General features: G+C 43.8%; 1 protein-coding gene across 4 annotated transcripts in view; it reads left to right on the top strand.

Moving 5' to 3' along the window:
- The window catches only part of MAPK15 (mitogen-activated protein kinase 15), a 269,713-nt gene that overhangs the window by 89,664 nt on the left and 153,875 nt on the right, over positions 1 to 26,174 (top strand). For all 4 annotated transcript variants that reach the window (XM_033933020.1, XM_033933019.1, XM_033933021.1 and 1 more), the window contains one exon: positions 12,753 to 12,810. In XM_033933020.1, the coding sequence (XP_033788911.1) occupies positions 12,753 to 12,810 (58 nt within the window). The remainder of the gene's footprint in view (positions 1 to 12,752; positions 12,811 to 26,174) is intronic.

Below are 26,174 nucleotides of genomic sequence, written 5' to 3'. Positions count from 1 at the left end.
TACTGGGCCGTATTCAAGTTGAGAACACACTATGGTGATATGTTGAAATCTTAGAGCAAAAGAACATAAGAGTTGCCATATGACAAACCAAATGTCTATCAATCCCAGTGTCCTGTTTCCAACAGTGGCCTATTAGGACACAAGTATCTGGTAAGAGTAAAAAAAAAGATTCTATGTGATTTATCCCAGGAATAAGCAGTGGGTTTTCCCACATCCATCTTAATAATGGTTTATGGACTTTTCATTCAGGAAATTATCCAAACATTTTTTTTTAAACTTTGCTAAACTCCCTTATATTTGGGTAATCCAAGATGGCTGCTGCTGCGTGTTACTGAGCAGATGACTGTGCGGTCTTTTCCTGATAACTCATATTGGAGCATTTGCTTGTTTCTGTTTACCTCGGTATGCTGAAAAGGAGAGGTAATAATAATAATAACTTTATACCACAAACAGTTCAGAGCGGTTTACAATGTAAGAGAGACTGTACATACACAGCGAAGATACAAGTAAGGGAATGTAATATGCAGTTGAGCGCAGTTTACAATGCAGGGGACTGCTGGAGCCTCGCAGCGCTCCGGAACAGCAACCTCCGGCAATATTAAAGAACTGCTAAAGTGAATGCAGGGCGTCATGATGCCGTCGATGACACCGCCGCTTGAGACACTCCAGGCAAGCAGAATTGAGGTTGAGAACCTACCGGAAGTTGGGATGTGTTCTCCACCGGAGGCTACAGGGAGTGGTGAATGCTAACTCAGGCTCCCAGGTTTCGCAGGAGAGTCTGAGTATGGAGGAAAATGCCGTAACAACAGAACTTGGACCTTCCCAGGCTAGTAGAAGTGGAGAATCTTAGATTTTTTTTAATTTTTTTTCTTCTCCCTCTATCAACAATCTTAGGACAAAATATTTAAATCTAACCAGATCTGTAAATAGGTCATTGATCTTCCTATTCACTTTTAGATCAAGTCCTAGTTAAACAAATACTTTTAGATCAAATCTTACCTAAAAAAAATTTTTTTAATACCCTTCCTGATGCTGTTCTTCCCTCAATGTTTTTCTTCTTCTTTTTTTTTTTTAACAATTGTAATTTATCCCTGCCTTCCTTATGTATCGCCAATTCACTATGGATATGATTGTATGTTTATTGTTTTAAATGGTTTTATTATTGCTATGTAATTCCACTCCACAAAAAGGGCTGCAGGACGGAGACAGCAAACTACAGACCGGTGAGTCTCACGTCTATAGTGTGTAAGCTCATGGAAACACTGATCAAACGGAATCTTGACACAGTCCTAGATGAAGAAAACCTACGTGATCCCCACCAACACGGGTTCACCCGGGGTAGATCCTGCCAATCTAATCTAATTAGCTTTTTTGACTGGGTTACTAGACAACTGGATGCCGGAGAGTCACTGGACGTGGTATATTTGGACTTCAGTAAAGCATTTGATAGCGTCCCACACCGAAGGTTATTGAACAAGCTGAAATCGATAGGATTAGGAGACACTCTAACTACATGGGTTGGGGATTGGCTGAACGGTAAACTTCAGAGGGTGGTGGTGAACGGTATCCCATCTGAAACGTCGGACGTGATCAGTGGAGTGCCGCAGGGCTCGGTCCTGGGACCGATTCTATTCAACTTATTCATAAGAGATAAGACGCAAGGACTTAAAGGAAGGGTATCACTATTCGCCGACGACACCAAACTTTGCAACATAGTAGGCAAAAGCTTATTGCCTGATAATATGACACACGACCTACTGCTGCTGGAACGATGGTCAACTACTTGGCAGCTAGGCTTCAATGCTAAAAAATGCAAGATAATGCACCTGGGTAAGAGAAACCCGTGCAGAACTTATGTACTAAATGGTGAGACCTTGGTTAGGACCAAGGCAGAACACGATCTAGGGGTGATCATTAGTGAGGACATGAAGGCTGCCAATCAAGTGGAGAAGGCTTCCTCCAGGGCAAGACAAATGATGGGTTGTATCCGTAGAGGTTTTGTCAGCAGGAGACCTGAAGTCATGATGCCGTTATACAGATCCATGGTGAGGCCTCACTTGGAGTACTGTGTTCAGTTCTGGAGACCACATTACCGTAAGGACATGCTGAGGATCGAGTCGGTTCAGCGAATGGCCACCAGGATGGTCTTGGGACTCAAAGATCTCACGTATGAAGAAAGACTAAATAAATTGCGGCTGTACTCACTTGAGGAAAGAAGAGAACGGGGAGACATGATTGAAACGTATAAGTACATCACGGGACGTATCGAGTCAGAAGATGATATCTTCTGTCTCATGGGACCCTCGACCACCAGAAGTCATCCGCTGAAAATCAGGGGAGGGAAGTTTCATAGCGACTCCAGAAAGTACTTCTTCACCGAAAGAGTGGTGGATCATTGGAACAGACTCCCACTGCAGGTGATTGAGGCCAGCAGCGTGATGGATTTTAAGAGAAAATGGGATACTCACGTGGGATCTTTGGGGGAGTGAATTCAGGGGGCGGTTACTTGGAATGGGCAGACTTGGTGGGCTATAGCCCTTTTCTGCCGCCATTTTCTATGTTTCTGTGTAAATCAAAATTTCAATAAACTTGAAACTTGGAGGAGAGCTACCGGCTGGTGAGCAAAGCTTTTTACAAACACACTTGCAATGTCCTATTATAGTTAAGCCCCAAGAAGTTACTTTGGACGCTTTGTGGGATCTGGTGGCCAATTTGGTGAAAACAATGAATATTCAGTATGTGCAAGTGGATGGGAAACTAAAAGAGCTGGAAAAGGAAATTATCCAGATAAAACAAGATATTGGTGACTCTAAGATATCTTTAGACAGTATTAAAAATGAATTAAAATCTTCCAAACAACTCCAAGAAACTTTAATGAAAGATAATGTGAATTTAAGAAGGAAGAGTGGTTGACACCTGGAATGCTCTCCCAGAGAAGGTTATAGCGGAATTGACCGTCCTAGGATTTAAAAGCAAACTAGATGCACATCTCCTTACGAGAGGCATAGAGGGATATGGGTGACAAAAAATTATGCCAGGTGTACACCTGGCTGGGCCTCCGCGTGTGCGGATCGCTGAACTTGATAGACCGAAGGTCTGATCCGGAGATGGCACTTCTTATGTTCTTATGTTAAGATTGAGACATTTGAAAATTTCTCAAGAGATAATAATATTAGATTGATTAATTTTCCACGAATTATAACAACTACCCCTCGAGAAATGTTAAAACGCTACATGATGGAAATACTGGAAGTGCCTGAAGATTCGTTACCTCCATTTACACAGGTTTACTATTTACTAAACAAAAATCAGAACCAGCAACAGGGAAATAGCCAAGGACTAATAATTGTATCAGCTTTATTGGAGTTATCTGACAGAGAAATGGCTACTATGGCAACACTGATGGTGATTTTAGCCCTAACGTTGGATAAAAATTGGATTTTGAGACTTTTCTTTAAAAATAGAGCAAAGGAATTTTTCCGACTTGGCTAGGGGTGCATAAAGGTGTAGAAAAGAATTTCTTATGTTGAAACCATTTCTTATGTTGATGGAAAACTCTTGGCTAAAATATTGGCTGTACGTTTGGCAAAGGTTCTCCCTCATATTATAGGTATGCACCAAACTGGATTTGTTGCTCATAGACATTCTTCACATAACACTAGGTTAGCTCTTCACATGTTGACCTTAACAAAGTCCATGGAAGAGCCGTCCTTCTCTGTATCGTTGTATGCAGAGAAGGCATTTGATCGTGTAGAATGGACCTTTATGTATCAAGCAATGGAATGGTTTGGTGTGGGTTCTGGATTTATTCAAATGATTAAAACTCTGTACTATATATAAACAATACTTTTTCAGATAGTTTTTGTCTGGAAAGGGGAGCTAGGCAAGGATGTCCTTTATCTCCTCTTTTGTTTGATATTACCTTGGAACCCTTATTATTGGCTATTCAACAAACTGAGGAGATTCAGGGTGTTTCATATGCAGGCCGTGAATACAAAGTTTCGGCATATGCTGATGACATTCTGCTTCATTTGAGGAATCCTTAATCTACCATTCCTCATTTACTGGATCTGATTGAAAGTTTTGGAAAATTTTCAGGACATAAAATAAATTGGAGTAAATCAGAAATTCTTCCATTAAATATACATTGCCAAAAAGGATTGTTTGATCGGTTTCCTTTTCTATGGAAAGAAGAGGGTATAAAATATCTAGGAATATGGATCTATAAGACACTGGAAGAAACGATGAAAGTAAATGAAAAATCTTTATTGCTGAAGGTCACTGAATTGTGTGAGCAATGGAACCCATTACATTTGTCTTGGTGGGGGAGAATCCAAACTATCAAAATGATGATCCTGCCTGTGGTTTGTTACCAAATGGGTATGTTGCCAATTTACTTTCAGGGGTCATTTTATAAGAAATTGAACAGTATCCTTATTAGGTTTGTTTGGATGGGCAAAACTGCTAGAATTGCTTTAGTATCTTTGCAAAAACCAATTGTGGAGGGAGGGGTAAATTTTCCAAATTTCTATAGATATCATCAGGCCTATATTCTGCGTCAGAGTATGTATTGGATCCTGCCTGATCTCATGGAGCATTATACTGAATGGCTAATTTTGGAATGGAAAATCATGTCCCCAGGGCCCAGTCCCCAGTCTGTCACATGTTATGGATATTAAACTACCTAACTATGCTATAAGGATAATAATATTATATTGGATACTTGGAAGACTTTAAGATACATTAAGATTACTGAAATTCCTATAGAACAGTCTTTGTGTCAATCCATGTGGTTGAACTCCAAGATACAAATAGGCGGCTTTAAAATTGCCTGGAAGGAATGGATGCAGGCAGACAAAAGAACATTGGAAGATGTTATTTTAAAAGGAAAATTGCTTGACTTTTCAAAGTTGCAACAAGCTTTTGATATTTCAAAATCTCAATTCTATAAATGGTTGCAACTGAAGCAGGCTATTCAGAAAGTGTTCCCTGATTGGCATAATTTTAAAAATTATTATAGCTTGCAATTCCTTTGCTTTCAGGCAGATATGCTTGGACATCAAGCTGCCAGGTGGTATAAATTGATATCTGAACTCGTGCATAAGAAACCCAAAAATGCTCTTAGAGACATTTGGAGTTTCGAGATTAAACAGTACATTTCTGTATCTCGATGGCCACTGATTTGGTCTTGGAGGTTGAGATGTACATCGTCGGCATCTATGAAACAATCTTGGTTCTTTTTGTTACATTGTTCTTTTTGGACCCTGGTTAGATTGAATAAGTTAGATAATTCAAGGTCTAATAGATGCTGGCACTGTCATCTGGACATGGGAACATTGGATCACTTACTGTTTTAATAATAATAAGCAAAGGTATGAGCGTACTCCATTTCTGCCCACAGAATGCTCTAGATCAGACAGTGGGCCGATGATTCCACTTCTAAAGCTACTTTGGCTACACTGCCTTTTAAGGGGCAGTTATTGTTATGGCAAAGCTCTGGATGACCTCATGGATTATGTGATGGATCGTCACCCTAAGACTTTGCCTGATAGCAGACCCATATCCTCCAGGGGTTAGAAACATGATAGCAGATAAAGGCCAAATAGCCCATGTAGTCTGCCCATCCGCAGTAACCATGATCTCTTTCTCTCTCTGAGATATCCCAGGGACTCTTAAATTCAGACAGTCTGTGACTCTACCACCTCTTCCACCCATCTACCACTCGTTCTGTAAAAAATTATTTCCTTAGATTACTCCGGAGCCTATCACCTCTTAAAAGATCTCAATCTGTATATTTTGGAGGAAAGGCGGGAGAGGGGAGATACATAATATAAATGTGCATGAGTTGAGTCTCTTTCATTTGAAAGGAAACTCTGCAATGAGAGGGCATAGGATGAAGTTAAGAGGTGATAGGCTCCGGAGTTATCTGAGGAAATACTTTTTTACGGAAAGGGTTGTAGATGCATGGAACAGTCTCCCTGAAGAGGTGGTGGAAATAGAAACTATGTCTGAATTCAAGAGGGCCTGGGATAGGTACGTGGGATCTCTCGGAGAGAGAAAGATAATGGTTACTGTGGATGGGCAGACTAGATAGGCCATTTGACCTTTATCTGCCTTTATCGACCTCAGGAAATATTTAGAGAAGTTCAACATTCTACATGATTCTCAATCTGGCTTCTGTACAAATTACAGCACTAAAACAGTTTTAGCCTCTATGACTGACCATCTTTTCCATTTGTTTTCCTGGGGAAAGAGCACACTGGTACTGCAGTTCGACTTGAGCCTTCTGGGCAGAAGCCCTTGGAGACGCATAGTAAAATAGTAGATGATGGCAGATAAAGATCTGAATGGTCCATCCAGTCTGCCCAACCTGATTTAGTCTAAAAATTTGTTGTTGGGTTTTTTTCTTAGCTATTTCTGGGCAAGAATCCAAAACTCTGCCCGGTACTGTTCTTAAGTTCCAACTCCTGTAGTCTCCGTCAAAGCTCATTCCAGCCCATCTATACCATCCTAGCCATTGAAGCCCTCCCCAGCCCATCCTCAACCGAACAGCCATATACAGACACAGACCATGCAAGTCTGCCCAGTGCTGGCCTTAGTTCTTCAATATTTACTATTCTTTTCTGATTGTAGATCCTCTGTGTTCATCCATTTTTTTGAACACCATCACCGTTTTCATCTCCCCCACCTATCTCGGGAGCACATTCCAAGCATCCACCACCCTCTCCGTAAAGAAGAATTTCCTTACATTGCTCTTGAGTCTATCACCCCTCAACCTCAAATTATGTCCTCTGGTTTTTCCATTTTCCTTTCTTTGGAAAAAATTTTGTTCTACGTTAATACCTTTCAAGTATTTGAACGTCTGAATCATATCTCCTCTGTCCCTCCTTTCCTCTAAGGTATACATATTCAGGGCTTCCAGTCTGTCATATGTCTTTTAGAGCAAACCTCCTATCATTTTCATCGCCCTTCTCTGGACCACCAAAACTGAACACAATACTACTCCAAGTGAGGCCTCACCAATGACCTGTACAGGTACCTCAATACCTTCATTCTTCTACTGGTGACGCCTCTCTTTATACAGCCCAGCATTCTTCTGGCAGCAGCCACCACTTTGTTGCACTGTTTTTTCGCCTTTAGATCTTCGGATACTATCACCCCAAGGTCCCTCTCCCCATCCGTGCATATCAGCCTCTCACCTCCCAGCATATACGGCTCCTTCCAATTATTAATTCCCAAATGCATTACTCTGCATTTCTGTGCATTGAATTTTGCTATCTCGGTGCGAAATGATATTGCATCCTCTGGTGGGCAGGTCCTGGCTGCAGGATTATTTCCTACTTCACCAGGATGATGCTCTCCTTCTGGGAGCTACCAGACTGGCGATGGGACTTCTCTACAACATCCCTGTAAGTCTCCTCTATGTACTTCTCTGTCTCCTGCAGCTCCTCCAAGTCTGCTACTCAAGGGAACGTGCTTGTTCTCTAAGACCTAGGAGCTCTTTGCAGTGAGCACACACATAACTTCTCTCCAACTGGGAGATAATCATACATGTGACATTCAGTGCAAAAGACTGGATAACACTCATCTTGCTGCTGGGCTTTGGTCTGCATCTTATTATTGAGCTGATTAATTGATTAAACCTTATTAAACTACTAGGAATATATTAGACTAGTATAGAGAGCCAAATCACAGGAAGAATAACCCAAATCACAGTTATAGGATACTAATTTCCACCTTGGGGTTTAAACTAAACTAAACTAAGCCTTAGGTTTATATACCGCACCATCTTCACAGAAGTGGAGCTCGACACGGTTTACAAAGCATAAAAATAAAAATATAGGAAGAGAGAGGGGAAGGATTTACAAAGCATGTAGAAAGAGGGATGTAAACAGGAGAAGAGAAGTTATATGCTAGAGAAAAGCCAGGTTTTCAGTTGTTTAGCGCTCAAGAAAAGGATCTGAGTGTCATTGTAGACAATACGATGAAACCTTCCACCCAGTGTGGGTGGTGGCCAAAAAAGCAAACAAGTTGCTAGAATGATTTTTTTTTTTTTTTTAATCTTTATTCATTTTCAAACTTTCATCAAGTATACAAATATGAAAACAATAACAATGTATACATCACTTGATATTTTTACTATTATATCTTATAATACAAATATTTAACCCTCACTCCTCTTTTAACTTTAGTTTTTCATTTCAGAAGTTTCTGATGCTATCTTTTATTTGGTGTTTTATTTACTTTTAAATAAAAACATACAAAATTAAAAAAAAGATTTTTAAAAAGGGATAGTTAACAAGACTAAGAATGTTATAATGCCTCTGTATTGCTCCATGGTGCGACCTCACCTGGAGTATTGCATTCAATTCTGGTCTCCTTATCTCAATAAAGAAATAGTGGGACTGGAAAAGGTTCAGAGAAGAGCGACCAAGATTATAAAGGGGATGGAACTCCTCTTGTAAGAGTAAAGACTAAAAAAGTTAGTGCTCTTCAGTTTGGAAAAGAGACAGCTGAGAGGAGATATGATTTGTTGAGGAATTTCTGAAACTTACAGGTGTGATGGATAAGGTGTCACAGAAAAGTGAGGTTAAGAATGAATCAAAATAAGGTGTACAGTGGTGCCTCACACAACGAACTTAATCCGTTCCAGGAGCAAGTTTGTTATGTGAAACGTTCGTTGTGTGAAACGCGTTTTCCCATAAGAATACATGTAAAACAAAATAATTCGTTCTGCAGCCCTGTTTTCCCATAAGAATACATGTAAAACAAAATAATTCGTTCTGCAGCCCTACATTTCCCTCCCTCCACCTCACCTTATATGCAGAGTTTGCCAGCTTTCTTTTTCACCCAGCCGCACGCTTTCAAAAAGCTGTGCACGCGCAGCTGCTGAAGTTGATCAATGTTCTCCTCTCCTGCAACTTCCGGTTTCCGGTTGCGTCAGAGGAGAAGATTGAACAACAGAGCATGCGCGCATGTGCTGCTCTTTGAAAGTGTGTGGCTGGCCGAAAAAGAAAGCCGGAAAACTCGGCATCTAAGGTAAGGTGGAGGGAGATGATGGAACACTGCATTCAGACAGGAGGGTGCTGCTGTTCCCGGCTCACATTAGGAAGCGGCGAGAGTAGTTCCGCCCCCCCCCCGGGCCCCTCGGGCGACTTCGTTGTGTGAAACGAAGTTCGTTATAGGGAGCAAGACAAAAAGTTCGTTATGCGCAGCGTTCGCTGTACGAGGCGTCCGTTATGCGAGGCACCACTGTATATTAAAGATTTGGGACTCAGATGAATCTATAGTGACACAGTCTGAGGCACTTGTAATTAAGGATTGGAAGGTTTAAATTGCTGATGCTACATTTTAGCTAATGCTAAGGAAGTTCAAAAGTATGACTTGTGACTTCTAAGACATAAGTAAATCCATATACCGTTGTTTAAATAATCTTGAAAGAGAAAGATAAAGATTTTGGAGGAAACAGGAAAACTGTCTTTTATATATATGTATACTTGCACATAATTATGTGAATGCCTTGTGAAAGCCACTGTTTCTTATAGATAACAAACACACAAAAAGTTAATTTAGAGTTTATATAGATGTTAGGAAGTCTGTTTTTATAACCCAGGAAGTAGAATCTTCCCACTGACATAATGTATGGCTGAAGGTTACAAATGTCAGTTGTTATATGGAGAAAAGGAGTAACACTGACATCTATTGGATATAATGAGCAATTACTGGTCTGTCTTTTACATTGAAAATTTATCTTTAGTTCAGACTATCAAGAGTTAATTTGGATAATTATTTGGGGAAAAATACATTTTTGTAAATGAACTAGGCTCCTCAGGATATACGTGTTTAGGAAGCTTACACGTCAGACTTGTATGTTAATGTCAGAGAAAGAATAAAATGTGTGGAGGGGCATAATAAAAAAAAACGTCCTTAAACGTTCAAAGCAGAAGCAGAGAAAGTGTCCATAACCAAAACAAACGTCCTTGTTTTGATTATGGCCTGCCTCTACTAAACGCCCAGATCACCACTACGTCTACAACTGCACCCCCACGACGTCTACACTTTATGCCCATAATGAACCAAAAAAACGCCTAAGCCCCAAACCTCCAATAGAAGGGCTTTTAGGCGAAGGAGGAGCCAGTCCTTCGCCTAAAAGCTGGATTCTGCAACCGGTGTCTATCAAAAACAACACCGGTTACAGAATCCCCACCCCCCCCACAACGATCCAGGCAGGAGGGTACCCAAGCCCGTCCGGCAGGCCAGCCGGGTCCAGAATGGGGCCGGATTGGCCCAGACGGTAGAAACCCCGCCCACAGATGGGGCCTGAGGTGCCTGGGCCAATCAGAATAGGCCCTGGAGCCTTAGGCCCCTCCTGTGGGCAGGGCCTTAGGCACATGGGCCGGGTTGGAGAAAATAGGAGAAAATTTTATTTTCACTAAGAGAATAGTTAAGCTCTGGAATTCATTGACAGAGATTGTGGTAAGAGTGGATAGTGTAGCTGGTTTTAAGAAAGGTTTGGACAAATTCCTGGAGGAAAAGTCCATAGTCTGTTTTTAAGACATGGGGGAAGCCTCTGCTTGCCCTGAATCGGTAGCATGAAATGTTGCTACTCTTTGGGTTTTGGCCAGGTACTAGTAACCTGGATTGGCCACTGTGATATCGGGCTACTGGGATTGATGGATCCTTGGTCTGACCCAGTAAGGCTATTCTTACATTCTTCTTATTTAGTGTCCAAATCTCTCTTAAAACCAGCTGCGCTATCTGCTCTTACCATAACCATTGGCAATCCATCCCAGATGTTGTTTCTTCAATGGGATGAGACTTTTAAGAAAGGGGATTGTGTCGCAAGGCCTTTATTGTGGGTCAGAAATGTATCTTGCAACATTGGTTAGAAGAAATTCCACCCTCTTTTTGACAATGGAGGGCAGCATTTCATGCTCTTATGCTTATGGAAGCTAGGGCAACCTCCCCTTTAAATAAACAACAACATAGGTTTTGAATAACTTGGGAACCCTTTATCCAGTAGCTATCGGCCAGAGCACATAGTTTTGTTGTGAACTCATTGCATTTTTAATCGGGAAGTGAAGCACATTGGATTAGTAGCATTTGGGAATAGGGGTGGTGGAGGGGGGGGATTGGAGAGATGGGATGGGTAGATGGTGTAATGGGAGGTTGTTGGTAGATATATTAATGTTATTTAAGTCTCTTTTCTTATATTCAAGTAGTTATTGTCTTTTATTGTTAACTTTAACATTGTACTTGCCTTAATTACTGATTCTTGTTCCTATTCTGTACATTTATATTAATTATGTTGGCATAATATTCTTTGTAAGATTTATTATATGTATGGTTTTTATTATTATAATTCAATAAAAATGATTGAACATAAAGAAATCACCCGACTTTAGACTCTCTTTGGGAGTTGATGGTAAATTTGGGTAAATCTATAAGCCCTCAAATTCAGGTTCTTGAGGCTAGATTAAGTGAACAAAAGAGGAAATAAGGGAATTAAAGCAAGAAATGAGTTCTTCTAAACTCCATTTTGAAAAGATTGATAAATATTTGACAGACATTCAGCAAGTCCAAGAAGCTTTGATTAAAGATAATATATATTTATAGATCAGTAGACAATTGGGGATGGAGTTAGAGGAACAGATAGTGGGTTTGGAGGAAGAGGAAAAAATGTGCAGTTTCATCCTCGGTAATTGAAGTGAAGGAAGAGTCAGGGGATGACGGAGGGCAGATGGGAGGAGGGAGAGGTGGAGGCAATTTGAGAACTCAAGGCTAGTCTTGTGAACCTTGTCGTGGAAGTATTCAGTCATAGTTTGGGGAGAAAGGGAAGAAGTCAGAAGTGAGAGCACTTTGTGTTGAGCTGGCAAAGAGATGGCTAGGGTTGGATGCAAGAGAATTAGTCATGCAGGCAAAGTAGTCTTGTTTCACAAGTGAAAGGGCAGATTGGAAAGAGGTCAACAGGAACTTGAAGTGCAAGAAGTCAGCACGAGCACAGGATTTCAGCCAGTGACATTCCACAGATCGTGTATAGGAATGTAGTGGATCTTAGAGGTCAGCCAGGGTTGGGGTTTGGCACGCTTTACAGGGGAAATTGCAGGGGTGTCATTATGGAATAAATTGACAGGATCGTTGAGAGCACTACTGGATTTACACAAGTTTGAGAAAGTATTGAAAACTACTTTGTTTATAGAGGCATTTAAATTAATGATTATTAATACTTTATAGAGATGTTGACATTATTGTATGTGGAGGTATTATAGACAATGAAGACAATTTTTATGGATATTTACATTTTTTTTATATTGTATGTATGTCTTAATATTATGATTATATCTTGTAAGCTGCTTAGGTGTAAGTGGGTAAGAAATTATTAAAATAAATATATTCAAAAGCCTAGTGCTGTAGAATGGCCTTCTGATGGAGACGAAATTCAAGAAAGCTTGGGACATTGGATCTCTAAGGGAGAGGAAGGGTTAGTAGACCGCAGGGCTAGTCAGACTAGATAAGCCATATGGTCTTTACCTGCCTTCACTTTCCTAAGTTTCTATGTTTTTATTATTCTGTGTCCCATAAACCGTATATGTGACTTCATTGGGTTGCTGCAATAAGATAAAGTAATTTTAAATTACAAGAGTGAAGGATACTGATGGAAATATGGAGGAAGACTAATGATGCATATGATAGTGTTGTGATGAGAATTAAGTGAAAGCAGTAATATATCCAAAGTATTTTTTCTTTTCCAGATATACTAGCAATAAATTCAGATTACGGAGCCTCAGTTATCAGCAGAATGAGCACACAGTGAGTAATACCAGCATGACTCTGAGGTGTAGCATGTTGTGAAAAATAAGATGCACTGAAACATCTCATCCTTTTATGTTTTATTAAAATTTGATATACTGCTACAGTTCTAAGCGATTTATATTTTTTTAAAATTATTTAAAAAGAAAGGCGCTAAAAACATTCATACAAATAACTGTTGAAAACAATGCATACCACCTGCCCATAGGTGTTACTTTTCTTCTGCCGAAGTATTATAAACTAGTAAATATGGTCTTTACAAAGGCTTGAGAGAAAAAATAACATTTAAGTAATTTTATAAAAGCAATAAAATTAGATTCCAATCATAAGTAACCCGGTTATTGATTCCTTTAGCTAACAGCTATACAGAAGAAAGCTTTAGTTCTACTAGTCTCCTATTTTACTCTTTTAACAGATGGGATGACTTGCAATGATCGTAATGTATGAGTAGGGACATATGGAATGATTAATGCATTCAAATAACTTGGATCTTTATTCCTCAGGACCTCTAATTGCTTATAAAAACAAGTCCATGACAAAGTTTTCAAGATAATAAATAGAAATAAAAGAAAATAAGATCAGATTAAAAAACAGGGCTCTTAAAATTTGCTAAGCTTGAATACTAACAAAACAAGTATGGGAGGTAAAATTCTTAGATGTCATAGATGCTTCTTGGATCAACTGGTTCGGGAACTGACAAGAGGAGGTGCTATTTTAGACTTGGTCCTTAGTGGATTGCAAGACAAAGACTTGGGAGTACTGATCGATGAAGCCGTCCGCGCAATGTGTGGCGGCGGCAAAAAGGGCGAACAGAATGCTTGGAATGATTAAGAAGGGGATCACGAACAGATCGGAAAAGGTTATCATGCCGCTGTACCGGGCCATGGTGCGACCCCACCTGGAATACTGCGTCCAGCACTGGTTGCTGTACACGAAGAAGATACACGGTACCTTCTCTGGACTTGAAAGGGTCCAGAGAAGAGCGACTAAAATGGTTAAGGGGTTGGAAGAGTTGTCGTACAGCGAGAGATTAGAGAAACTAGGCCTCTTCTCCCTTGAAAAGAGGAGACTGAGAGGGGACATGATTGAAATGTTCAAGATACTGAAGGGAATAGACTTAGTAGATAAAGACAGGTTGCTCACCCTCTCCAAGTTAGGGAGAACGAGCGGGCACTTTCTAAAGTTAAAAGGGGATAGATTCCGTACAAACATAAGGAAATTCTTTTTCACCCAGAGAGTGGGATTCAAGACAAAGTTAGACAAGTTCCTGCTAGACCAGAACGTACACAGGTAAGGCTAGACTCAGGGCTCAGGTCCTTGACCTGGGGGCCGCCACGGGAGCGGACTGCTGGGCATGATAAACCACTGGTCTGACCCAGCAGCAGCAATTCTTATGTTAGTACAGGAGTTAACTGTGTTGGGTCCGCTGGGAAACAGTGATCATAACGTGATCAAATTTGAGCTGATATCGGGAGTAACGCTGCAAAAGAAATCTTTTGTAGAGGCGTTTAATTTTCGAAAGGGCAACAATGATAAAATGAGGAAAATGGATCAGTTGCAAAGGTTAGGACTGTAAACAAGGCGTGGATGTTATTTAAAAATTCCATCGTGGAAACCCAGACCAGATGTATTCCACATATCAGCAAAGGTGGAAAGAAGAGGAAACGAGAACCAGCGTGGTTAAAAGGTGAAGTGAAAGAAGCTATTAGAGCCAAAAAAACCCAGCCTTTAAAGAATAGAAAAAAGATCTGAATGAAGAAAATAAGAAGAAACACAAATGAGTTTTTCATTTGACTGGCAAGTTAGATGGAAAGCATTGATAAAGACAGCTAAGAAAGAATATGAAGAGAAACTTGCAAAAGAGGCAAAAACTCATAGCAATTTTTTTAGGTACATCAGTAGCAGAAAACCTGTGAGGGAATCTGTGGGACCGTTGGATGATCAAAGAGCAAAAGGAGCGCTCAAGAATGATAGCCATAGCAGAAAGACTTAATTAATTCTTTGCTTCGGTCTTTACGGAAGAAGATGTAAGAGATCTGCTTAAACCTGAAATGGTTTTCAAGGATGATGATGTGGAGGAACTGAAAGAAATCTCGGTGAATCTGGAAGATGTACTAAGCCAAATTGACAAGTTAAAAAGTGATAAATCGCCAGGACCGAATGGTATACATCCCAGGGTATTAAAAGAACTCAAAAATGAAATTGCTGACCTGCTGTTAGTAATCTGTAACCTGTCGCTAAAATCGTCTGTATTACCTGAAGATTGAAGGGTGGCCAATGTTACGCTGATTTTTAAAAAGGGCTCCCTTTCCTGCTCCCCATGTCCAGCAGTACCCCTTCTCCCTTCCCTCTTCCATCTTCCCATGTCCAGCATTACCACTTCTCCCTTCCCTCCTCCTCACCGGTCCAGCATTACAACTCCTCCCTTCCCTCTTCCTCCCCCCCCCCCCCGTCCAGCAGTACCCCTTCTCCCTTCCCTCCTCCCCTGTCCAGCATTTTCACTTCTCCCTTCCCTCCTCCCCTATCCAGCAGTATCCCTTCTCTGCTCCCCATGTCCAGCAGTATCCCTTCTCGCTTCCCTCCTTCCCTGTCCAGCACACCTGTCCTCTCTCTAGGCTAGTGGCAGCTCACTGTGTGATTTTAATTTCACCACACAGCTGCCGCTAGCAGTAGTTTAGCCACAGTTTCATCAGGCAGCCTCGATGATGCGATGCGGGCCGGCCTAGCAAAGGCTCCGAGGCTGCTTGATGAAACTGCGGCTAAACTACTACTAGCAGCAGCTGTGTGGCGAAGTTAAAACCACACAGAACTGCTGCTGCTGCTGGTCCGTGGTTGCAGAGAGAAGTCAAAGGCAGGAGTCCCGGAAGACACATGTCCAAAAGTCAGTCCCGGTAGAAGTCAGCTGACACAGGCGGCGGAGCCTCTCTTCCTTCCCAGTGTGCGCGGCATACTTAAAATCTCAGAAGGCACGCTAGTGTGCTGCATCACACAGTTTGCTATACGCTGCTCTAGATTCAGCTGAATGTCTTACAATGGATTGATCATCTAGATACTTGCTGTGATTATAGATTTTTCTTTCTTTCAAACTTCAGCTAAAGGATTTGTTTAAAAAGGCTTTCTTTAAAGTGAAAACAGCTTAGGTTTGTTTATTTTTTTTATTTTAAATGAGTTTATTTGAACCAAAGTCAAATACATACAATGAATGTTCTTGTACAATCCCACTTTATTCTGGGACTAGTGGGGTTAATTCCGTCTATCTGCTATGATTTGTAGGAAGCCTCATATTTCAGAGACTTAAGCTCCACCCCTCTCAACTCAGCACTGTCTCCTTAAAAAAACGTTTCTTTCCTACAAGCCAGTCTGTAGGAGCTTGTCTTTACTGCAGTGCCGTACCAAGGGGGGGGCGGGAGGGGCGGTCCGCCCCGGGTGCGAGCCCTGAGGGGGTACTCTGGCATCCGTTCCCCCCCCCTCGACGTCTGGTTCTTCCTCTCTGGCCTCCCCGCACCATTAAGAGTACCGAAGCAGCCTGCAGCAAGATCGCGATGTCAGCGATCTTGCGCTACTTCATGCTGTCCTCCACCGCGGTCCCGCCCCCTCCACTGACGTCATGCTCGCACCATGAACAATGCTTTGCCCAAGCGTTTTGCTTCCCCGAAGTTGGTTTCCTCAGTGGCATAGGTCACCAAACACACTTCTTTCCCCAGTGACCAGGGGAGGGGATCCTTCAGGATATCCAGAACCAGCATGTGGATTTCCTCCTTAAGTGCCTGTTTGACCTGTGTCGTCAGCCTCTTCCTTCATGGCCAGGGCATGCAATTCTAAGCTTCATCATGATTCTGACACTTGTGCTCCGGGACCTGGTTTTCCTGGTCTCAGGTGTGGTCTTAATGCTGTTGCCCAATATGACATATTGAAGGGTTTTTTTAAACTCTGCCTCTTCCTCTCAGCTCAAAGGAAGCTGTGAATCAGTCAGTGGTCTGGTGATTCGTCCCCTAAGGCAACCTTGAGCCGGTTGTTCTTCAAGGGTCAATTTGTTTGGCCAGGGGTTGGATAACCTTATGGCCAGTTTGCAGATTCGCAGACCTAAATCTTTGCCAATGATTAGGTTCCACCTCTCAAGGGCTACTTTTTGTCCCTTCAGGCATTCTCGTCTGTATTTGGGACTCTCAGCTGACCAGTGGCCCTCCTCATTTGCCAGACCGCAGTTCAGCAGTTTCCAGCGCTAGCCGCCCATAAGAGGTTATCCAGCAGTGCCTGTGAAGAAACAATTCTAGCACTGAACTCTGATGACTTTCTTAAGAGATTAGTAAGCCTGGTTCTAAGTGAGAGGTTACCGGTATAGGTAAGTATCTTACAAGCGGGTATATATCTTATCATGACCAGCAGGTAGAGACTGAAACAAAACTGTGGAATAGTACATAATAGGTGCCTTTCCCTATTCTTATCAATCTTCTTTCAGTATCAGCAGGTGTGAGGAGCTGTACCCATCTCTCTTGGTAGGACTGTTGGAATTTGTTTAGGGATCCTGGTCCCCGTTACTATGCCGGGTTGAGCTTGGGTAGGCCCTGTTTGGGGGTCCTTCCGACCTCGGGGATGTCAAACCCGGTGGGTCTCATGCTGGGTCCCTCCCCCTCTTTCCTCCCCCTTCCCAACATTTTTTTAGAGGTGCCTCAGCAGTAAGCCTTGTCCCCTAAATCAAGCGAGGCATACTGCTTTAAGAGCCAGTGGAGTCTGTTCTATTAAAAAAAAAAAAATTCCTGAGGTAGTGCCAGTCTGAAGGGTTGCTTTCCCATTAAATTTGCTGTATTTTACTGTATTTTTCAACTAACCGGCACTTTTTCTTCTAGCTAGGTCGCGTATGGAGCAATTGAGCACTTCTCAGGGAAAGAGGTGCTCAATTTGGTCCAGAAGCAAGGCTGGCTTGAAAACAGCTGTTCGGGCTGGTTTAGTGGAGGAGCCTTGTCCGCAACAGGTGCCGGCATTGAAAATTTTTATCAAAATACAGAAGAGAAAAACTTAAGATATATATAAAATCAACTTACATCGTAATGGATGGAGGAATTTGAAACCTAGAAATGATAACATATACACTATGAGCTGAACTCTCCTATCCAGTTAATACTAATGGTATACACATATTGTAGTGAGGGAAAAGGGAGCTAACAGAAAAAAGAGAGAAAGAGAAAAGATCCCCCGGAGGCCAAAGAAGAAATGAGAAAAGAAAGAGTCTGAATAATAGCAAGATGTGGCTACTAACAATGTAAGGAGAAAATGTTTCCTTACGAGGAATGCAAGTAATTGGCAAAGGCAGTCCATTTCCTATTAGTTTTGTTATTGAAAGGGGAAAACGAAGAAATTAATAACTCAAGTTTATGTTTGAGTTATACTGACTGCCACCAAAAATGGACATTTAGTGAGTCAAATGACTTCCTGTTGGACAAGATGAGTCTTAATGTTGTGATTATTAAAGTGTTGAACAATGAATGGTGAGAGTTAGGAAGTGTAATAGAGGGAGCTTCAGATTTAAATATGATGATACAAGCAGATAGTGGAATTTGGAGGTCAAAAATAGACCGCATCACTGACCAGACAGCATTCCAGAAATCATGTACATGAGTACATTCAAAAAGCATGTATAGCAATGTACCTGGAAGAGACTTACAATTCCAGCACCTATTGGATGGGAGAAGTCCAGCCACAGGAAGTTTTTGGGGTGTCCAATTTACCCTATGTTGCAAGAAGAACATGGATTGCAATGAGCTGGCTGAAGTGATTGTTCTAACAGTTTTGGACCAAAAATTAGACCAGGTTTTCTCAGAAAGAGTACAATTAAGGTCCCTTTCCCAAGAATTCTGTACTGAGGATTGATTATTATACTGAGAATTAATGAGCACCCTGTAGATGTTTGATGCTATATACCCTTTATCCCAGGACAAGCAGGCAGGTATTCTCACTAATGGGTGACGTGATCCAACGGAGCCCCGATGCGGACGCTTCTTTGAAGAAAACTCGAAGTTTCGAGTTGCCCGCACCGCGCATGCGCGAGTGCCTTCCCGCCCGATGCACCGTGCGTGTCTCCTCAGTTCTTACTTTTCTGCGGAGCCGAGAAGTCCGTCTTCGATTCTCTGCGCAAAGTTCTTTCGCTTGTGCCTTCTAAGTCCGCGGTTTTGATTTTAATTGATCGTAATCGCTGATTTTCATTGTGTTTTATTGTTTTTTAAAAAAAAAAAAATAATTTCTTCATACCGTTCGACCAGGCAGGCCACGTGGCCACAGCCCCGTGGCTTCGATCTTGCGGCGGAGCTTTTTCGGCCTATGTCCCGGCCTATCACCGGTTTTAAAAAGTGTGACAAGTGCCAGCGCGCGATTTCGCTAACGGACCCTCATCGATGCTCTGTTCGATGTCTCGGGCCTGAACACATCCCAAAATTGTGCCGGCCTTGCTCCACACTCACCGCACGTGCTTTCAAGCGCCGTTGCGTCCTGTGGGAATCGCTCTTCATGGAGTCCTCGACGGATCCGTCGACTTTAAAGGGACCCACACCCTCGACATCATCCGCAACTCCACAGCCTTCCACCTCTGCGGCGCCGAGTCTCATCAAGCCCACCTCGTTTGTTCCGGCTCAGACTCCAGCGCCTGCTGCGATGCCTTCCTCAACCTCCTCAGGTCAGGTAGCCCAGCAGCCCATTCCCCCAGTAGTGTTGAAAGAGCCCAAGGCCTCGAAGTCCAAGCACTCACACACTGCTCCGAGGGAATGCGAGGCCCGCGCAGGTGGTCCCATTTCAGATGCGGATCCATCCTTGCCGGCCTCATTCCAGACCATGTTAAAGAAGCATTTCATCGAGCTCTTTACCACGATGGGGCCTCAGCTTCTCTCCCAAATCCAGCCTGGGCACGCGGAGGCTTCCCGCGAGGTCAAGCCGCCTCCAGTGCCTCAGTGGGGAACACACTCTCAACAGGGAGCAGAGTCTCTGCAAGTGTCCGGTCTGGCAACAATGCATGCATCGCAAGGAGCAGAGTCTTTGCCCATGCCACCTTTGGAACCGATGCACTCGATGTAAGGAGAAGAGTCTTTGTGAGTGCCTCCGTTGGAGCCGAATCACTCGATGCAAGGACCAGAGTCTTTGCGAATGCCTCCGTTGGAGCCAATTCATTCAATGCAAGGAGCAGAGTCTTTGCAAATGCCTCCATTGGAACCGATCACCCCGACGGGGTTCAAACCTCTACGGCAGCAACCCCTGCTTCGATCGACCGCTTCCAGCCCCATCCACTATCTGGGGCCTCAACGAAGCCTGCCTCGCCCCGTCCATCAAGGCCAACCTCTCGACACCGATCGAGGCATTCCTCGAGACACTCATCCAGGCATGCCTCGCCTCGGCGGAAGCAAGCATACCTGGAGTATTCACCTCCACCGATGCCAGAACTCGAGGACACAATGGGATCTATCTCACCATCTCGATCCCTGTCCCCAGCGGTTCCGGAAGCCTCGACCTCATTGAGCCCATCACGAAGCCAGGCAATGGCAGACCAACTGTCCTTCTCCTCGTTCCTTCGGCAGATGGCTGAGGACATGGACATCCCACTGGATACGGGTTCCAAATTCTCAAAGGAATACCTGGAGACTATGCGCCTCCCTCAACCACCCGCTGAGTCCCTTAAGCTTCCGTTGCACAAGCTTCTGGACCAGACCTTCGCTCGATGCCTCGAGACACCTTACTCCTTCCCTGCGGTCCCGAGTAAATTGGACACCAGGTACCGCACGGTCCATCATAAAGGGTTCGACAGCTCTCAACTCTCCCACCAGTCCCTATTGGTGGAGTCATCATTGAAGCGATCCCATCCCTCCCAGGTCTACGCCGCCGTCCCGCCTGGCAGAGAAGGGAAAACCATGGACCGATTCGGCAAGAGAGTTTACCAGAACTCCATGATGGCCTCGAGAGTTCTGAACTACAACTTCCACTTCACAACATACTTGGAGTTCCTTCTATCGGTATTCCAGAAGTTTATGCCCTATGTGGACACGAGGGCACATTTCGAGTACTAAGAAGCGCTGACCTCGCTGTTCCAGCTCCGGGTACAGTTGATGCAGTCCTCGTACGACGCCTTTGAACTCGCGGCTCGGGCAACAGCATGTTCAATGGCCATGCACCAGCTGGCATGGCTGAGGACCATCGACATGGACCCCAACCTCCAGGATAGGCTCACAAACGTACCCTGCATTGGCACCAACCTCTTCGACGAGTCCATAGAGGCGGTGACCAAGAAGCTATCGGACCATGAGCAATCCTTCCAGTTCATCTTACGTCCGAAACCCAGGCCTGCTCCTCCTCGCCAGCCACGCCCACTGTTGGTATACCAGCGGTGTTATCCTCTAAAACAGGCTCCCCCCCAGCAGACAGCCTGTGAAGAGACAGCGCCCGCAGAAACACCAGCATAAGCCTCAACCACCGGCTGCGCCTAAGGCTCCCCAGCCGTTTTGACATATCCTCCATCGTCCTCCCTTTTTCAGTAAATCCACCCTTCGGAGGTCGCCTCCATCATTTCTACCACCGATGGATGACTATCACCACAGACCTCTGGGTTCTCTCCATCATAAAAGAAGGATACTTCCTTCAGTTCCACCAAGCTCCTCCGGAACACCCTCCAAGAGAGTATCCTTCCAACTTGACCCAGACCGCCCTTCTTCTTCAGGAAGCTCAGGCCTTGTTACAGCTGGGGGCTGTCGAACCAGTCCCCCAGGACCAACAGAACAAGGGGTTTTACTCCCGATACTTCCTGGTTCCGAAAAAGACGGGCGACCTGCGACCCATTTTGGACCTTAGGGTACTCAACAAATATCTGGTCAAAGAAAAGTTTTGCATGCTGACCCTGGCATCACTGTACCCCCTCCTCAAGCAGAACGACTGGTTATGCTCGCTGGATCTCAAGGAGGCCTACACTCACATTCCAATTCATCCAGCCTCCCGTCAATATCTCATATTCAGGGTGGGACACCTTCATCTCCAATACCGAGTGCTCCCCTTCGGCCTGACCTCGTCACCCAGAGTCTTCACCAAATGCCTGGTTGTGTGGCTGCAGCACTCAGGAACCATGGCCTCCAGGTGTTTCCTTACCTGGACGACTGGCTCATCAAGAATTCCACATCTCAGGGAGCCGCTCTCATGATCCAGAAGACAATTTGGTTACTGCAACACTTGGGATTCAAGATCAACTTCCCCAAATCCCACCTGCAACCTTCCCAGACTCTGCCCTTCATTGGAGCGATTCTGGATACTACCCAACTCAGAGCGTTCCTCCCTCCCCCACGCAGGGTTGCTCTTCTTCACCTTTGCCACTCATTGTCCTCTCGCCCGTCCATCTCAGCGAGACAAATGATGGTCCTTCTAGGCCACATGGCCTCTACAGTTCACGTGATTCTGCTTGCCAGACTTCACCTCAGGATCCCCCAATGGACCCTGGCATCCCAGTGGTCCCAGATGTCCGACCCTCTGACTCGCCTCATCAGGGTCACTCCTGCTCTACAACAGTCTCTTCGCTGGTGGATGCTCTCCTCCAATCTATCCAGAGGCTTGTTATTCCACACCCCCTGTCATCAGAAAGTCCTCACGACTGACTCATCGACTTATGCTTGGGGGGCTCACCCAGATGGCCTCCGTACCCAGGGCCACTGGACCAGCACGGACCGCCAGTGCCACATCAATCTCCTGGAGCTCAGGGCGATCTTCAACGCCCTCCAGACCTTTCAACATCTCCTTCACGACCAGGTTATCCTCATCCGCACAGACAACCAGGTCGCCATGTACTACGTGAACAAGCAGGGATGCACGGGATCGGCCTCCCTCTGCCAGGAAGCTCTGAAGATGTGGGATTGGGCGACTCGCAAAAACACCTTCCTCAGAGCGGTCTACATTCAGGGAACGGACAATGCCTTAGCAGACAGCTTGACCCGCCTTCTCCAACCTCGCGAGTGGGCTCTCAACTCCACACCCCTTCACCACATCTTCTCTCTCTGGGGAACGCCTCAGATAGACCTCTTTGCAGCCCCCCACAACTTCAAATTGCCTCACTTCTGCTCCAGGATCTACACCCCTCAGCGTCTCGAGGCAGATGCATTCCTCCTGGACTGGACGAATCGCTTCCTATACGCGTTTCCTCCATTTCCTCTCATTCAAAAGACCCTGGTCAAGCTGAAGTCAGACCATGCCACCATGATCCTGATTGCTCCACGGTGGCCCAGACAACCTTGGTACTCCCTTCTACTTCAACTCAGCAGCAAGAAACCATGCCTTCTACCAGTTTTTCCATCTCTGCTTACACAGCATCAGGGATCTCTGCTTCACCCCAACCTGCAGTCTCTACACCTGACAGCTTGGTTCCTCTCAACGTAAACCCCCTACAGTTTTCCCAACCTGTAAGGGACATCCTGGAAGCTTCACGGAAGCCAGCTACTAGGCAATGCTACCACCAAAAATGGGCTAGATTCTCTGTTTGGTGTATTTCCCAATGCCAGGAGCCTCAACACTCTTCCTTGTCTTCGGTTTTGGACTATCTTTTGCACCTGTCTCATTCTGGCCTCAAGTCTTCCTCGATACGAGTCCATCTCAGTGCAATTGCTGCTTTCCATCAGCCTCTTCAAGGGAAACCTCTATCTGCTCATCTTGTGGTTTCCAGATTCATGAAAGGACTGTTCCATGTCAAACCGCCTCCAGTGGTGTGGGACTTCAATGTTGTTCTTTCACAACTTATGAAACCTCCATTTGAACCTCTTCACAAGGCTCACCTGAAGTATCTCACTTGGAAAGTGGTGTTTCTCATTGGCCTCATCTCTGCCCGAAGAGTCAGTGAGCTACAAGCCTTGGTTGCAGACCCGCCTTTTACAGTATTCCATCATGACAAGGTGGTTCTCCGCACGCACCCGAAATTCCTTCCCAAAGTTGTCTCAGAATTTCATCTCAACCAATCCATTGTGCTTCCAGTGTTCTTTCCAAAGCCACATTCTCACCCTGGAGAATCTGCCCTGCATACTCTGGACTGCAAGCGTGCTTTAGCCTTCTACCTAGAACGCACCAAACCTCACAGAACTCCTCAACTTTTCATCTCCTTTGATCCGAACAAGTTGGGATGTCCTATTTCTAAGCGCACCATCTCCAACTGGATGGCACTTGCATCTCATTCTGCTATGCCCAGGCTGGATTGCCCCTTGACAGAAAAATCACAGCCCATAAGGTCAGAGCGATGGCAGCTTCTGTAGCTTTCCTCAGATCAACACCGATTGAGGAGATTTGTAAAGCTGCCACTTGGTCCTTGGTTCATACCTTCACTTCACACTATTGTCTGAATACTTTCTCCAGACGGGATGGACAGTTTGGCCAAACAGTATTGCAAAATTTATTCTCCTAAGTTGCCAACTCTCCCATCATCCCATTCTGGTTAGCTTTGAGGCCACCCATTAGTGAGAATACCTGCCTGCTTGTCCTGGGATAAAGCAATGTTACTTACCGTAACAGTTGTTATCCAGGAACAGCAGGCAGCTATTCTCACTTTCCACCCACCTCCCCTGGGTTGGCTTCTCTGCTAGCTAGCTGAACTGAGGAGACATGCCCGGTGCATCGGGCGGGAAGGCACTCGCGCATGCGCGGTGTGGGCGACTCGAAACTTTGAGTTTTCTTCAAAGAAGCGTCCGCATCGGGGCTCCGTTGGATCACATCACCCATTAGTGAGAATAGCTGCCTGCTGTCCCTGGTTAACAACTGTTATGGTAAGTAACATTGCTTTACAGGAAAGAAGCAAAAAAAAAAAAAAAAAAAAAAGGAATAGAGAAGGAATAGTTTTGTTAAGAGTAGAGAGAATGCTAGATTTTTTGATTGTTTGAGACAACTGCAGCCATTGGAAGAATGCTGAAGATGGTAAAGCAAATCTGTCCTGAAGATCAGCAAAAGAGAGGAATTGGAAGGCCAGATTGCATATATCTCCAAAAGACCAGATTCCTGCTTGGGCCCAATTGGACCAGTAAATGGGAGAGTTACCAATTTGAAGACATGGGTTATGCCAAATAGAGGTGTGAGCAGAATTGAGGAACGAGATCTCGAGAATCAAGTCTAGGTATAATAGGCATTGTGTTGAGGCAGCTATAATAGGATTATTTTTTTAATGGGGGCATCGGCTCTCAGCAGTGTTGTTAGGGAGCCAGAAGAATGAAGTAATGAAAGCTCTAGTTGTAGCCAGAGGGGCGATAATCAGTAGAGAAAGAGAACCAATGGCTGGTTTGCTGTAGGATAAATGCTTTGTGATATACAAAGAAATCAGGCAAAAGAACTACAGCTTTTTCCTTAGAAGCTTTGAGCTTTTTCATAGCAAATTTGGGTGGTTTAGATTGCCAGATGAAAGTAGAGATGAGTTTTTCATTTGACTTATAAAAAAAGGACGAGAATAGGTTCGGAATCATACTAAGCACATAGTTAACTTTAGGAGCTAGTACTATTTTAATTGTTTCTACTCGGCCCCACCAAGAAAGATGCAAAGGGTGTCAGGATTGTAATAGTGATTTTGTGGTTGCTATGATTCTATCACTATTATACTTGACAGTAGCTGGAAAAGTGGTATGTAGATCAGTACCTGATAGAAGAGGGAGACAATATTAAATTATAAGGTCGGACTAAATCCAGATGGGAGTGAACATTAAGAAGTAGTTCCGTTTTTTGTTGGTTGATTTTATATCCAGAAAAAAAAGAGTAAGAATCAATGAGATCGAAAAGGATAGGAAGTGAGTGATGCAGTTTAGTAATATATAAAAGCACATCGTCCGCATAAACAGTTAATTTATATTCAGAAGTACCGTATGAGATGCCAGTGATGTTGGGATGCGATATGATTGCAAGGAGGAGTGGTTCAAGAGCCAAATTAAAAAGATACAGAGATAGAGGACACCCCTGTCTTGTACCTCTATGTGAGGGTACATATGGTGACAAAGTGTTGTTGGAAATGATGGAAGCTTTAGGATTACAGTAAAGTATCCTTACAAGATCTATAAAGTTAGAGTGGAAACCGAACTAGGACATAGTCTTAAAGAGATGCGACCATTCCACTCTATCGAACGCTTTTTCAGCATCTAACAATAAAGCAATGCAAGGATCTTTCATGAAACCAACTTGGTGAGGAGAGATGATCTTGCCGCTGACACACTTAAGTCTATAAGAAAGAATAGTGGCATACATTTTATAATCAGAATTTAAAAGTGAGATAAGTCTATAATTTTGAACCAATTGAGGATCCTTGTTAGGTTTAGGAAGTACTGTAATAATAGCATCTAAAAAGTGGCTGTTAGAGACAGCTGCACCTTTAAAGGAATTGAATAGAGAAGTAA

This window comes from Geotrypetes seraphini, chromosome 2 (assembly GCF_902459505.1).
Source record: "Geotrypetes seraphini chromosome 2, aGeoSer1.1, whole genome shotgun sequence".
Classification (NCBI taxonomy): Eukaryota; Metazoa; Chordata; class Amphibia; order Gymnophiona; family Dermophiidae; genus Geotrypetes; species Geotrypetes seraphini.
Note: the sequence above shows the minus strand (reverse complement) of the source record. Positions and strands in the feature narration are given on the sequence as shown.